The sequence below is a fragment of the Molothrus aeneus genome, chromosome 20 (assembly GCF_037042795.1).
Source record: "Molothrus aeneus isolate 106 chromosome 20, BPBGC_Maene_1.0, whole genome shotgun sequence".
NCBI lineage: Eukaryota > Metazoa > Chordata > Aves > Passeriformes > Icteridae > Molothrus > Molothrus aeneus.
The window spans coordinates 1,013,951-1,029,857 of NC_089665.1; the positions used below are offsets into that span (position 1 = coordinate 1,013,951).

The 15,907-nt window shown below is 54.1% G+C and overlaps 1 protein-coding gene across 2 annotated transcripts in view; it reads left to right on the forward strand.

Moving 5' to 3' along the window:
- Positions 1–15,907, forward strand: part of CALN1 (calneuron 1) — a 144,013-nt gene that overhangs the window by 73,776 nt on the left and 54,330 nt on the right. For both annotated transcript variants that reach the window (XM_066563277.1, XM_066563278.1), the window contains exon 4: positions 13,211–13,323. In XM_066563277.1, the coding sequence (XP_066419374.1) occupies positions 13,211–13,323 (113 nt within the window). The remainder of the gene's footprint in view (positions 1–13,210; positions 13,324–15,907) is intronic.

Sequence of the window (15,907 nt, forward strand, 5' to 3'; positions counted from 1 at the left end):
TTAAAGAAAAGATTTTTCATAAAAGATGTCTGTGACAGGGAATGGCACAGAGAGTGTCACAGGGACAGACACAGGGAATGGCACAGGGAGAGCTGCCTCCAGGGCCATGGTGTGCAGCTGCTCAGTCACGCTCTCAGAGCTCCCAAGGGAGCAGGAAGGAATGGATGCTTCATAATTCATCACTTTTGGAAGAAAAATGGGGTTAGGGAGAGAACACTGCTGGAGCTTGAGCAAAACCAGCCCTGGCACAGCTGGAATTTGGGCAGGAGCTCTTCACAGGTGTCACCTCTGATGCCTCCATGGCAGCTGAGGGCTGCCAACACCTCCCTGCAGAGGGACATGTTACCAGCCTTCCTGCAGAGGGGACAGGCCAGCAGAGGGATGTGTCACCAGCCACCAACCTGGTACTGCCATGGTGCCCAGGAGTGCAGGGAGTGGCTCTGCCCTCACCCCCCTCTGCATTCCCTGATTTCCTGGGAATATCCCATTCCTGAAATCCTCCCTGGAGGCAGGAGAGCAGCAGGGCTGGGAATCCCCTGGATCCCTACAAATCTCTCCTCCAGTTCTTCCAAAGCTTTGCTGAGAGCTTGGGCAGCGCTGCCAGGCCCGGGGTGGGGTGGTTGGGGTTTCTGTGCAGGGCAGGATTATGGATTCCCTCATCCCTATGAGTCCCTCCCAACTCCAGGTACTCCATGATTCTGGGATTCTGCCAGGTGTCTTGGTTTGAAAAGCCAGGTGTCTGCTAAGGAAGTGTCCCACATTGCAAGGCAAGATGTATTCTATTACCATCTGTATGGCAGCTGTCTTCTGTTCATTGGGCATTTTCCTTATCTCTCCCACATCTGCTGATAAGAGGCCATTGAATGTCACTGCATGGCTGATAAGAGCTAGAGCATCCCATTGGGAGATGTGAGCCCAGAGGGAGGAGCCAAGCATTCCTACCCGGATATAATCTGGAGATTCTGGAACACCAGCACGGCTTCTCCACTGGATTCCCCAGAGGAACAGCAGCTGCCTCTTCTTCCACTGGATCTTCAGAGGAAGAGACTGCACCTTTCTACAGGATCCCTGCTCCAGCAGAACCAGCCCTGACACTGCAGGAGGGCTGAGCCACAATTCCAATGGCACTGCTGCCAACAGCCTGACCCACAGGGTGTCAGGTTGGGTTCTGACTCTGTCAGTGTTGTTTTAGTTTACTGCATTGTTTATTTTATCCCTTCATTTTCTTCCCTATCAAAGAATTGTTATTTTCTGCTCCCATATTTTTTCCTGAGAGCCCCTTAAATTTATAGCAATTCCGGGGTGGGGGAGGGGGCGAGGTTTACATTCTCCATTTCAGGGGAGGCTCCTGCCTTCCTTAGCAGGCACCTGGCTTTCCAAACCAAGACAGGAAGGCAGGAGCCTCCCTTGAAATGGAAAATGTAAACCCCCTCCCTCTGAATTGCTATAATTTTGAAATTAAGGGGCTCTCAGGCAAAGATATGGGAGTAGGAATAACAGTTCTTTATTAGGGAAGAAAATAAAAATAGAAAAATGCAGTAATACAAAACAGCACTGCCAGGGTCAGAGCAGTCCCTGTCCCCTGTGTGTCAGGGGGTGGCACAGCCCCATCCCATGGGGGCTCAGCCCTCCTGCAGTGCCAGCTGTGGCTCTGCTGGAGCAGGGATCCTGCACAAGGGGGGAGTTTTCCTCTGCAGCTCCAGGGCTGCTGCAGATGGGCCTGGGCTCCCTCTGGCCATGCAGGGCAGCAGAAGCTGCTCCTCTGGCAATGCACTGGGCAAAGGCTGCTGTGCTGTGCCAGGCTCACATTGGATCCAGGTAGGAATGCTTGGCTCCTGCCCTGGGCGCAGCATCTCCCCATGGGATGCTGGAATTGGATCAGCCCTGCAGGGACACTCAGTGGCCATGGACAGCAGAGATCTCCTGCAGGGAGGATTGGCTGGGGGAGAGATCAAGAAAACTGCCCCAAGAACAGCAGAGAACTGCCCCAGCTCTGACAGATGGGGACAGAACACACACACCCAGCCACATCTTGTAACCCAGGACAGGGAGCTTCACCCAGCTGAAGAAACACAGCTGCCATGGGGAAAATGGTGCAATTGGCATAAAACCCCCTCAGTTATGGAGAAAAATGAGAATCTCCTTGGAATATTTCAAAGTCTCCAGAGAAATCCCGAGAAATCCTCAGAACCCTCCTGTGAACTCCAGGAGATGCTGTGGCACTGCTGGGATGGGAAGTGCCAGAACAGGACAGGAAGAATAGGGATCTGCTGGGCAAAAATGTTTCTCTTTAGAAAGGGAGGCGAGGGCTGGGGGTTCCAAGATTCCCATTAGCCCAAAGCTTTGTTTGGAAGTGTGGGGCTGTTCCCACAGAGGTTGGTGGTGGACCTGGGCACCCATCTGGGGGCTGTGCCTTGTAAGGAGCCAATATTTTGGTCTGGGAATGCTCCCAGAGGTCAAATCTGACCTTTATCCCATGGATTCCCCTAATTTTCAGCCATAATTCTGCATTTAATGGACACAAACTGTGAGAGGGGCCCGTGCTTCTCTCTGCAATATGGGGAATGAGCTGGAATGTTCTGCCAGCACAGGGAAAGGGAAATATTTTAACATTTCTGTGCTGGAAAAAGGAATTATTTGTAAATTCTTCCAATTGGCAGCGATGCTGAAAAAACATTGGGAAATGGCACATGGAATGTGTGGCCTTATCTGGGATTCCTCCTCTTTAAGCAGGATTTGCCATAAAAGAGATGAATGTGTGACTTAAGTGTCACAAATGGTTTCATTGGGATTTTTATCTGAGGAATAAAATGAGCACTTGGTGAACTAATTAGAGGAGCAGCTGGAAAAATAACTCCAGGCTACCACAAGAGAGGGGGGAAAATCCACCCCTGGATGTCAAATTATTTGTTGGGATGAGAATGGGGAGTCTTTTGATGAAGCAAAAGTTGAGCTGGTTTCAGCAGGGACTTGCCTGGAACCTCTGGGACATTCTGGGATGGTGACACCCTTGGGAGCAATGGAAAATGGGGGAATCTCAACTTCACATTCTGGAAGAGTCATGGAATAATTGAGGTTGGAAAAGATCTCTGACGTCATTGAGTTCAACCATTCCCCCAGCACTGCCCAGGCCAGCACTGCCCCCTGTCCCCAAGTGCCACATGCACGGGGCTGTTAAACCCCTCCAGGGGTGGGGACTCCACCCTGCCTGACCAGCCTTTCCATGGAGACATTTCCCCAATATCCAACCTAAACTTTTCCTGATTGTTTCCAGAACAACCTGAGGCTGTCCTGGGTATTCAAACCCAGGCAGAAGTGGCATTGGTGCTGTGGTTTGGTGGCCGTGGTTGGACCTGATGACCTTGGAGGTCTTTTCCAACCTCAGTGATTCCAGGACTCTTCCAGAACTTCAAACTGATATTCTCCCCTAGTTTTTCATTGCTCCCCAAGATGTCACCTCTCCAGTTCTGCCACTGCAGGTGACGCCTCCCAGAATGCCCCAGATTCTCTCTGGAAAGGGAAGAAGTGACAGTGCCATGGCTGTGTGGTGTCAAGGTCACTGTGTCCCTCCAGGCTATTGTCCTGCTGTCCATGACTCCCCAGGGACTTTGCTTTGGTCTGCTCCTGGGGAGGGAAGGGACACCAGAGCTGGGGACAGGGATGGCAATGGTCAAGGGACATGGGCTGGGACATCTGGAGACAGAGCAAATCTCTCCTTCAAAATGAACTGTTCAGCTTTCTCCTGGGGCAGACAAAAGACAAATCCCTTGTTCTTAGGCATGGACAAATCCCAGGATCACAGGATCATTAAGGTTGGAAAAGACTTCCAAGATCATCCTGTCCAGCCTTTGATCAATGAAATGTTGGCTTCTGTCCACAAGCTCAGTTTGAGCTGCCCTGTGTGGGACAATGGTGACATTCCCAAGCTGGAAACATTTTCTCTCCTTTTTTTTGTCTCTCACTTTTCTTCTTTGTTCCTGAGGTTTTTTACTGTGGTGGATGTTTCAGCATGAAAAGAGCTGGATAAAATATTTCATATTATTTCTCAATATAAAATGTGTTTCAGTATAAAAGAGCCCAGACTGCTGGAGGGGTACCAGGAACCATTTCTGGGTTAAAATCAGAGTTCATAGAAGTCAGAGAATCCCAGAATCCCAGGTTTGGGTTGGAAATAATCTTAAAAGTCATCTCACTCCATCCCCTGCCATGGGCAGGGACAGCATCTACTATCCCAGAGTGCTCCAAGCCCCATCCAGCCTGGCCTTGGGCACTTCCAAGGATCCAGGGGCAATGGCTTATGATGGATTTGGGGTTTGTCCTTTGATCTCAAAGAGATTTTTCAGTGAAAGAGATTTTTCAGAGAAATGATCCAGCTGCATTCCAGCCTGGCTGTCCTTTAAAATGTGTTGCTGAGCTGGGAATTTTGGGCCGCAGGATGGATTTGATGAGATGTGTCTGGATTTATGGGGCCACTCTCTCCATGTCTGCTCTCATTTGGACAATGAGGATTATCACATTTTATCCCATTCTGTGTTCTCACTGCAGAAATGAGGAGTAATTACAGCTTGTCAAATCTGCAGCTCAGGAGCAGCAAGAGGTTCATCAAATTACACCGAATTACATCAAATTATACCCAGTAATATCCCACCCTGCCTTTGCTGAAGTGCAGCCCAGCACAAAAGGAAGGCCTGAAGCGCAGTGCCCCCTCTGGAACCCACCCATTCTTGGGCTGGGATGCCCCTCATGCCCTGTGCTTTGTTTCCATCCTTGTGGAATTTGATTTCTGGCTGAAATGCGGCGCCCTGGGATCATTTTGGCTCCCCAGGGTGTGTGTGCCCCAGGGAGCACCCAGAGTGATGAGCTGCTGCTGCTGCTGCCCAAGTGCACCCAGAGCTCTCTGCCCCTCCCAGGGCAGGGGCAGAGCTGATGGAATCCTGGGCAGGCTGGGGTGATCCCACTGCTCCTGATCCATGGAACACAGGGACCGGCTGCTCACAGCTGGGGACAGACCTGAGTCTGCACAGACCTGCCAAATGGGTTTGGGTGCCCAGGGAGGGGATTTCAGAGGGCTGGGGGCTCTAGGGACTCACACCCCCCTCAGCAGCCCCTGCAGGGCCCTTCCCTGGGGACATCTGGTGACAGGGCTGGTCCCTGGGCATCCTGCAGCTCCCTGGGGCTGCTGTGGAGCTGGCAGGTGTCTGAGAACAGTCCCTGTTTTCCTGGGACTTTCCCTCCTGGTTTGAGTGCTGAAGCAGGAGCAGGTCCCTGTCCCCCTCAGTCCCTGGGGACATGGGGAGGTCACAGATTTCATTTTAACGGGACAAACCAGGCCTGGGGAGCTGTTCCTCCCCCTGCAGGACAAGCCAAGGGGTGCCAGAGTGAGGAGCTCTCCGGCTCCTCTGCTCGGTGGGATGGACAAACCCCCCCTGCTCCCCCCTTCTGGGCTGGGCTGGAGCCTCCCAGCCCCATGGAACCCCCTCCTGCAGGGATGGTCCCTACAATCCATGGAGATTTTCTGTAGGGCTGTCATGGAACCAGATCCACACAACTGCTCTGCAAACTGCAGGAGTGGAGGGACTGAAGGGACAGAGAGGCTCCTGTGGAGATATTTATCCTTTCCTCAGATCCAGTGAAGTTTTGATAGAATCCCAGAATGGTTTGAGTGGGAAGAAATCTTAGAGCTCCTCTCATTCCATGGCAGGGCCACCTCCCACTGTCCCAGGCTGCTCCTACCCTGTCCAGCCTGGCCTTGGGCACTGCAGGGATCCAGGGGCAGCCCCAGCTGCTCTGGGCACCCTGTGCCAGGGCCTGCCCACCCTCCCAGGGAACAATTCCTGATTCCCAATATCCCATCCATCCCTGCCCTCTGGCAGTGGGAGCCATTCCCTGTGTCCTGCCCCTCCATCCCTTGTCCCCAGTCCCTCTCCAGCTCTCCTGGAGCCCCTTTAGGCCCTGGCAGGGGCTCTGAGCTCTCCCTGGAGCCTTCTCCTCTCCAGGTGAGCACCCCCAGCTCTCCAGCCTGGCTCCAGAGGTGTCCCAGGCCTGGCAGCATCTCCGTGCTCTCCTGGATTCACTCCCACAGACCCACGTCCTTCCTGGCAGTGGGGGCAGCTGTTCCTCTCCTCCCAGAAGTCACTGGAGCTGTCTGTAATTAAAACTCTTTCCCAAGGCCAAAGTTTTGCACCAGACTTTCCCTGACTGAACTGTAATTAGGGAGAAATTCTCTGCCTCGTGCTGGGCGAGGGGTCAGGCTGCTGAGGAGGCTCTGACCTCCCAGTCTTTGAAACCGAAAGCCTTGTCTGGGAAATCTCCTGAGGCCGGAGCTGTTCCTGCTCATCCTGTGCCTCACCCCAGGGCACAGCCTCGCCCAGACCGTGCCAGCCCTGCCAGGCTGAGCCGGGCACGGCAATGACACAGCCCGGGCCGGCCGGGCACCGCAGGGAGATGCTGGAGAATAAAAATAAACAGCACTTGTGTGCTCCGGGCCCCGAGCTGCAAACCCAGCTCATTAACTTTAAATATCTCACCTCGCTGCTCGCTGGAGGTCAGGCTCGGCAGGAGGAGCGCGGTGCTCATCAGCTCCCAGCGCACATCCTCATCCTCACCCCGGCCCGAGGCCACGCAGGGAACTTCCAGGGACCTGATTATCCTGAGAATGGCCGGAGAAAGGCTCATTTAGGGAGCAATCAGTGAGCATTATCCAACCAATTCGATATACAAGGCTCTGAAAACCCGGGCTAAGTCCGTTCTGCCCGGCGGTGGAGATGATGAAATCCAGGAATGTTTTCCCCCTCTCATTTCCTTTCTCCCCCTCTCATTTCCCCTCCCCCCCCCTCTCATTTCCCTTTCCCCCTCCCATTTCCAGGAATGTCTCCCCCTCTCATTTCCCTTTCCCCCTCTCATTTCCAGGCATCTTTCTCCCCTCTCATTTCTCTTTTTCCCCCTCTCATTTCCAGGAATGTTTCCCCCCTCTCATTTTCCTTTTCCTCCCTCTCATTTCCCTTTCCCCCCCTCTCATTTTCCTTTTCCTCCCTCTCATTTCCCTTTCCCCCCCTCTCATTTCCAGGCATCTTTTCCCCCTCTAATTTTCCTTTCCCCCCTCTAATTTTCCTTTCCCCCCCTCTCATTTTCCTTTCCCCCCTCTCATTTCCTTTCCCCCCCCTCTCATTTCCAGCCATCTTTTCCCCCTCCACTTCCCCTCTCCAGCTTTGCCTTTCTCCAGATTTAATTCCATCCTCCAAGGCAGCAGCTGGGACAGGAGAGGTTTGCAGAGATAGGGGTCTCTCCTGAGGGCTGAGGGTGGGGCTGTGCCATGGAATGGGGTGGGATGGGGCCACCCCTGCTCCTCTGAGCATTCCCTTGTTCCCTCAAAGCTCGGGCAGGAGTTCCCAGGAGCTGCTGCTGCTCCATGGGATGAGGGGATTTGGAGCCCTGCTCTCCCTGCCTGGCATTTCCAGCCTGGGCAGACTTCTGAGGTTGGATCCTGTGGGATCAGGACCACGGGAGGTGGGATGGGCTCAGGGGGTGGTTTGGGTGCAGCTGGGGCTGTTTGGGGCTGGTGGTGCCTGGACAAGGGGACTGCACAGCTCTGGCTCTGGTTCCTGCTGCCCATCCCAGCAGATCCAGCTTCCACTGCTCCCCATAGTGAAGGGCTGAGGGAGGATGAAATCCTTTGTTTGAGCTCACACCTTAGGGAGAGGGTGGGAATTCTCTGTGCTCAACTCTCACAAACCAGTGCAGAACCAGCAGGAGCAGCTGGTGCTACCTAGAACCTCTCGGTGCTGGGAACATGGGATCAGAACCTGGAGGAGAATTGGTGTTCAAGGGAAGTGAGATCCCTAAGAAAGGGGATTTACTTAGGGAGTAAATCCCCTTTCCAAAGGGCTGGAGGCTCTTTCATATCCCCTGAGATGGTGTTCAACCCACAGTCTGCTCCCTGGAGGGCAGTGGTGCTTTTCCAGTCCCCTCCAGGTGTTCAGTCATTAATGGTTTTGTTTTTCCTGTGTCCCCTCTCCTCTGCACAGCTCCTGACAGGAGGGGACAGCCGGGGGGGTCGGGCTCTGCTCCCAGGGAACAGGGACAGGAGCAGAGGGAACGGCCTCAGGCTGGGCCAGGGGAGGCTCAGGGGGGATTTTGGGAACATTTCTTCTCTGGAAGGGTGGTCAGGCATCCCTGTAAATGTTCAAAAACTGTGTGGATGTGGCTCTTGAGGACAGGGGTCACTGGTGGCCTTGGCAGTGCTGGGGGAAGGTTGGACTTGGTGATCCTGGAGGTCAGTTCCAACCTCAATGATTCCATGATTTTGTGGTCCCACAGGTTTATTCAGGAAGCCCAATGAACATTTTGCAGCCACCTCTTCCTTGAGTCACTCAGGTCCAAAGCAAATCTCCCTGGGCTGCAAGGTGTGGAAAAACCCCTGGATTTCCAGCTCCATGCTGCTCTTTGCTGCTGCTCCATCATCTCTGATGCCCTTGGAATCAAAAGAGCCACAGTGGTTTGGGGTGGAAGGGACTTTAGAGATGATCCAGCACCAGCCCTGCCATCCCCACACTTGGCACAGGTGTTGGGTGTGCCATGGGAGCCCAGGATTCCCTGCTGGATCTCTGTGGAGCTCTGGGAGTGGCCAGACTGAGCTCACACATGGCAAATGTTGGTGCTGGGGCTCCTCACGCTGGAATTATCCCCAGGCTCTATCTGCACCCCATGGATGAGCAGTGAGGGGGAGCTTTGGCAAGTCCCTGCTGGCCACACGAGGTCTGTGGCACTGGAAAGGTTCCCAGAGAACCCAGAGGTGTTGCTTGGTGCCTTCAGCATCCTCTTCCCACAATGGGACAACGAGCCAGGCTCCCACCACTGCCATTCCTTGTTATTGTCACACTTCCCTGGTTCCTGCAGGGAGCAAAGCTCTGTGGGCACCTGGAGCTCTTCTCACCCAGCTGAGGGCCTGGGGATGATAAGCTGATCTGATTTGGCTTTGCTGGGGTGGCCAGAGAGGTTCTGAGTCATTGTTTGAGTCATGAGGCTCAGCCTCAGCGCTGGTGCCCCCGGGTGACTCGGTGGCATTAATTCCAGGATTAACACAGAGCTTTACAGGGGAGGAAAATGTGAGGGCACTGCTGGGAGGGAATCAAGGAGTGCTTTAGGTGGGTTTAAACCAGTGCTTAAGTTCAGCTCTGGTGTTCTGCAAAGATCACCCACACAGGCAGTGACCCATCCCTTGGCCCAGGGATCTCAGGGATGGGGTGGAATCCTGCCTGGAGCCCCTCTGTGCTCACCCCCTTTGCCACCTGCCAGCCTGCCCTGTTCCAGCAGCCCCTCAGCCCCATTCCCAGGGTTTCCATGTCCCAGCAGCCCCTCTGCCTCATTCCCAGGGTTTCCATGTCCCAATAGACCCCTCACCCCCATTCCCAGGCTTTCCATGTCCCAATAGACCCCTCACCCCCATTCCCAGGCTTTCCATGTCCCAGCAGATCCCACCTCACTGTGCCCCTAGGTTTCCCTGCCCTCCCAGTTTGTAAATAAGCTCTGGAAATGTGTGAGTGCCTTGGAATCATGGAATCATGAAGCTGGAACAGAGCTCTGAAACCCTCAGGTGCAGCCATTAACCCATTGCTGCCCAGTCCCCATGGAACCATTTCCTTTCCTCAGTCAGGGAGCTCAGCTCGAGCGGGGTTTATAAATCTGTGTTTGTGCCTGGGAGCAGGGACAGGAGGGAGCTGTCCTGGGGCTGTCCCGGGCCAGGGAGCACATCCTGCTCCCCCTGGCTGCAGCTGTCCTGCTGTGCCCCTCCAGCCCTCCCAGGGGTTCTCGTCCTGTGGGATGAGCTGTGCTCAGGCCTCGGTGGGAGCCTGGAGGCAGAGGAGGGGAGGATGTGACCAGCACCCATCTCACAGGGGGACTGGAGTCCTGTGAGCCCTGCTGGGGTCAGGGATTGTGGGATGGCTCCTGGAGAGAAGCGAGGAAGGTGAGGGAAAACGGGCAGCACACCAGCTCCCGCTCAGCCTTTTTCTCTTTTCTCCCCATCCTTAAGGCAACTCTGAGTTAATTTGTGGATAATCCACACATGGCTCAGAATCCCAAGGACCCTGGGGAGAGCAGCACATCTGCAGCCCAGGGATGGGAGGGCTGGATTTGATTCCAGGGCTCGATCCCCCAGCAACTCCCAGCGCTGGTGCGAGGCCGTGGGGAGGAGCAGGAGGGTGAGCTGGGCAGCTCCTGCCTGTGCCAAACCCCAATTCCATGCTCTGCTCCCAGGATGGGACGTGAAAACCGGGCTGTGGTGGTGCCTGGGCTGTGCAGAGCAGCCCCGTGCAGGTTTTAGTGTTGGTTTTTATAACATTTCTCTCGTGGCTGTCAAAAGGAATTTTCAGACAAACCCGTGATTTCTCTCTGTTGATGAAATGATGCTGCAGTCTCCTGAGGTGCTGATGGCAGGGAAGGTTTGTTTTCTGCAGCTTCACATGAATGTTAAAGGGATATTTCTACCAGGCAAAAGTGGGGTCTAGCCGCCTTGCTAGTTAAGAGTTTTAATTGAAAAAGCAGTCAATAAGGGGATAATGCATTTTTCAATGGCATCTTTCTTTGGAGGTTGTGGAAAATGCTCTCATTAAGCTGACAATTAAAGCCTGTGAAGTTAGTGATGATCCCTGGCACAGGCACAGGGAAGTCACGAGCGAGGGGCTGCCCGAAGTCTTGTACAAAGTCAGAGCCCAGTAGTCCTTTTCTCTGGAATCACGTGTGGGACCGAGTCCTGCGTGTCCTCTGAGGGTGGAGTGACACTGGAGAGAGCCTGAACCGAGTAACTCCGTGCTCGGGGTCACACGGGCACAGGCCAAATGAATGCGGGGGCAGGTACCAGCACCTCTTTAAAATGCAAATTGTTTTCTGGCTAATCTGGCTAATTTAAAGAAATTAGCATCCCAAAGCATCCCGATTTGCATCCCAGCGCATGGATTCGCTGCTGTCGGTGCCATCGGTGTAAATCACCCGGAGCCGCTGTCACCTTGCGTTCCCTTCCCGAGCGATCCGGCCGGGAAGGGAACGTGCCGGGACCATCCAGCCGCGGGATGGCCCCCGAGGGGCGCCGGGGGGAGCGCGTTTCCCCCTGCCCATAAATGTTTTACAGAATGGCTCTCCAGGGGACGGGCTGCCCACCCCTTACCTCAATATGCTGGCCCAGAAATGAGCTCGGTCCTGCAGAGCCCCGGAGCTGGGACCGGCTTTAGCAGCGGGACCATGAACGGGCTGTGCCGGTTTCGGGCTCGGGCTGTGCCGGGGCTGTGCCCGGGCTGTGCCGGTTTTGGGCTCGGGCTGTGCCGGTTTCGGGCCCGGGCTGTGCCAGTTTTGGGCTCGGGCTGTGCCGGTTTTCCCACAGTGTTTGTGCCAAGATAAGGGCACAGGAGATCGCGATCAGCCACGCAGCTGCTCGGATCAGCACACGGGCTGTGATACAAGGCACAGATGTGATTGATAAGAAGCACAGGTGCACAGGTGTGATAAGAAGCGCAGATGTGATTGATAAGAAGCACAGATGTGATTGATAAGAAGCACAGGTGCACAGGTGTGATAAGAAGTGCAGATGTGATTGATAAGAAGCGCAGATGTGATTGATAAGAAGCACAGGTGCACAGGTGTGCTAAGAAGCACAGATGTGATTGATAAGAAGCACAAATGCACAGGTGTGATAAGAAGCACAGATATGATTGATAAAAAGCACAGATGTGATTGATAAGAAGCACAGATGTGATTGATAAGAAGCATAGATGCACAGGTGTGATAAGAAGCACAGATATGATTGATAAAAAGCACAGATGTGATTGATAAGAAGCACAAATGCACAGGTGTGATAAGAAGCACAGATATGATTGATAAAAAGCACAGATGTGATTGATAAGAAGCACAGATGTGATTGATAAGCACAGATGCACAGGTGTGATAAGAAGCGCAGGTAGCAGCAGTGGCACGGCTGGCACACGGTGCTGGCACACGGCGCTGCTGTGGGCACTGCCCCTGTTCCAGTCGCTGCCCTGGCATTGATCTGCTGGAGCCTCAGGGTCTGAGACACTTCTCCCACCTGGTGACTGAACAGGGCAGCTCCAGGGAGGGCTGGATGCGGTCACTTCCCGCTGAATGGGAGTAAAACACAGCCCCAAATCCTGCCGGTGCAGGGAGCAGGGCTGATTTACCCAGCCCATCAGTTCATTAACATGGAGGAGGAGATGCCCGTGGCCTGATCAATGAAGGAGATTTTCCACAAGATTAGGTTAAGCATTCTCAGGAGATCTGGGCATTGAACTGCTCAGACAGACAGGGATTTTAAAGATCTTTCAGCAGGCATGAATATCCCTTTTTTTTGTGGAGGTAAAAGTGACATTTGGTACAAAACTCCCTCCAAACAGCCCCGTGCCTTGTTCAGAGCAGGAGCCACACTCAGCACTGCACCAGCTCGGCTCATTAGTGGCAGGACCTGCCACCTGTCCCTGCTGGTGGCACTGAGGCTGTGCCTGCTCTGCCTGCTCTGCATGCCAGGCACACACGGATGCTGCTGGGAAGCTGGGCTGAAAAACCTGCTGGATCTGCAATGGCCTGGCCCCTGCTCTGCCTGCTGGATCTGCAATGGCCTGGCCCCTGCTCTGCCTGCCCTCCCTCCCTCTGGAGCCTGGAGCTGGCTCTGTGAAACTTGTGCAGAACCTGAGAGGGAGAGCCCTGGCTGTGCTGCTGGCTCCTGTCCCCCTGCCAAAATGGCTTTTTGGGAGCTGCCTCAGGACTCTCTGGGACTGGGGAATGACCTGTTCCTCTCAGTCCATGGCCTGATTCTGTCCTTGGGGCCATCTGGGACACAACAGGCGCCATTCCCTGGCACAGCAAAGGATTTGGGTCTGTGCGCACCAGGAAGCTGCTGTGGAGGTTTCCCAGGGTGTGGGGGATCCTGATGTGCAGCAAGTCCAGCGGGGCTTGTTGGGCTTGAAGGGGTAATTAATTTATAATAATGAGGGTGGTGAGGCCCTGGCACAGATTTCCAGAGCAGCTGTGGCTGTCCCTGGATCCCTGGCAGTGTCCAAGGCCAGGCTGGAGGGCCTTGGAGCAGCCTGGGATAGTGGAAGGTGTCCCTGTTCACATCAGGGTGTTGCACTATATGGCCACTAAAAGTCCCTTCCAACCCAACCTTCTCTCTGATATCTGAGTCTCTGATCTTTTCCTCTCATTCCAGGGGATGGCCAGGTGGATTTTGATGAATTCATGACCATTCTGGGACCTAAGCTGGTGTCGTCGGAGGGCAGGGACGGCTTCCTGGGGAACACAATAGACAGCATATTCTGGCAGGTAAGTCAGCATTGCTTGAATTGCAGCTTCAGGCAGCTCTCAGCAGCTTCCAGAGTGGATTTGTTGAGGAGCACAGGATGTTTGACTGAGTGGGAATGACTGTGGAAAGGGTGTTGAGGTCCATCATCCCAGGGGCTGTGGAAGAACATCCCATGTTGGGGGAGGGAATTGTGTCCAGCCAAGGCCTGTGTTCCTGTGGATGGAGGCAGCTGGACACAGCAGCACCCCGAGACTCATGCTGCACCTTTGGGAGTCTGAGATTCACTTCTGGAAGAGAAAAGCATTTTTCTCCAGGAATCTTTTGAGTTGGGAACCTTGAAGCCGCCTGGCTGCTCTCAGAAGTGTGTCCCTGTCCAGTGTCCCTTGGCTGTGGCAGGAGTTGTTCCACACAGAGGGAATGTGCTGGGCAGGTCAGGTCCCACTGGGATTTCTGCTGAAGTTAGGGATGAGCGCTCTGTATTGTGCCAGAGAAAGTTTTGCCCCAAGTGCTGCCTTGCGGTGGTTTGGTCCTGCTGGTCCCAGGCACTGGAAGGACACAGATCCAGCACTGGGAGCTGCTTTTTTCCTGCCCTGCAGTGAGACTTTAAACAGAGCTGGAGCTTCCAGGAAAAGCAGTCCAGGCTGTTATGGCAGGATCAAAAATTCTCCAAAACACAGAGCTGCACGTTTGCTGCCAATGGTTCAAATGTGTGGCTTCCTGTGGGATTCCAGCTCCTTTCACTGACCATCCCACAACCCTGGCCTGCTGAGAAACTTTGGCTGTTCTCAAGTTTAATGAAGCAAAAGAGCCAAACCTGGAAATGAGATTTTCTGCCTTCTTTTACAACCCTCCAGCCCTGTCCAGACTGAATTGGGTGGAGCTTTGGAAGAGTATTTTAAAAGCTTTTAAAAACTTGTTCCTGGCCTCCTGGCATGGGACAGGAATAACCCTGAAAATCCTGCTCTGGATTTCAGGATTTGGTTGTCAAAGCAGGAGTTTGGTGCTGGTGAAGCCCCCATGGTTTGTGATGCACCTGGGGGGAGTAAATGGCACCAGGAGGGGTAGGACTGGGTGCCAGGGATTTTTAGTGCCTCCATTGCTCCTTGTGAGCCTCATCCCAGGCTGGGAGGGAGAGGAGGGAGCCCCATCCCATCCCATGGAGCCATTGGCGCCTTCCAGAACCCAGCCCCTCAGGAGCTGCTCAAGAAGCAAAAATCCTGGTGGGAAAGTCAGGTTTGTGAGCTGAGCTGTTGGATGGGGAGCAGAGAAGTCTGGAGCCTTCCTGAGAATTCCGCTCACAGTTTAACCCACGGCTTTTAGTGACACTCCCACCCCTGCAAATGCCTGGAATGAGGCTGGGAGACTGGATTGTGCCTGGATTTGGGGCAGCGGTTCCTGGGATCTGCTTCCACAGGGACATGGCCCTGGTGCCTCCCTGGCTGTGGTGGGACAGGGAAAAGGGAGCAGAGGCTCCAGGTGGGAGCCCTGGGTGGGCAGGGATAGCCCCGGGGGCTCCTTCAGGCAGCAAAGCTCTGACTGAGTTCCACCAGTGCTCCATGGCCTGAAGAACAGCAGTTATGGGCTTTAGCATCTCTTTACTCAGCACTTCCCTGGATTTCTGAGCCCTTGAAGAGCTCTGGTTGCTTTTACTCTGGGGTTGGAGTACAATGTCTCTGCAGCTTTTTCCCAAAGAAAAAGCAAGGAAAAAATCATGGACGTGTCATTCAGGGAACAGGTTCTCTTTGCACATTGCTCCCTGGCTTTACCCAATCCCTCTGCAGGGCCATCAGTCACCTCCTCCCTGAGCATTTCTGCCTCTGCAGCATCTCCAGTGGGACTCCTGATGGGAAGCCAAGCCTTTGTGGGAACCAGGGCTTGGCTGTGTTCCCATTTCCCCTGATGTGCAATTTCCACATTTTCTGCAGTGAGTGGCAGGGGCTGAGCCCAGGTTCCTGACAGAGCCCTTCAGCCCTGCAGCCATTCCCAAAGAAGGATTTTAAGAAGGGAATGGTGCCCACAAGGCTGTGGCCGTGCCCAGGGCTGGGAGGCAAGGATTGGACAAAAGGGACCCGACTGGGCAGTGCCACCATGAAACCTCACCCCAAAGCTCCTTCAATCAGTCCCACGGGAGAGAGGAACCATGTGGGCATCCCAAAAGTGCCTCCCCCTCCCCATCCCAGCAGCTGCCCTCCAGCCCTCCCCATGCTGGGATGTCTTTGCCAAGCTCATTTCTAAGGGCAAAGACCTCCAGGCTCCAGGGTTAAACATTTCCTTGGGGATGGAATGTAGAGGAGCTCCAGGCCCTGGGGCCCAGAGGGAAAAACAGCCTTGGATGAGAGGTTTTGGATGGAATGAACCTCTCTGGGGTGGCTGAAATGCTTTGGGAGGTCAGGACAAGTGGCATTGTTAAACAACAGGGCTGCATCTGCATCGGGGGCAGGGGAAAATCTGTGCCCACAGCACTGATGAGGTGATTTGGAAAAGCCAAATGATCAAGTACACTTTGTACCTGACCAGCTGAGAGCCAAAGTGCTGCCTGATTGATTTCCCCCCTTTTCCCTTTGCTGTGTGCACACGGAGGCTGCAGGGAATTTCAGGCAGGAT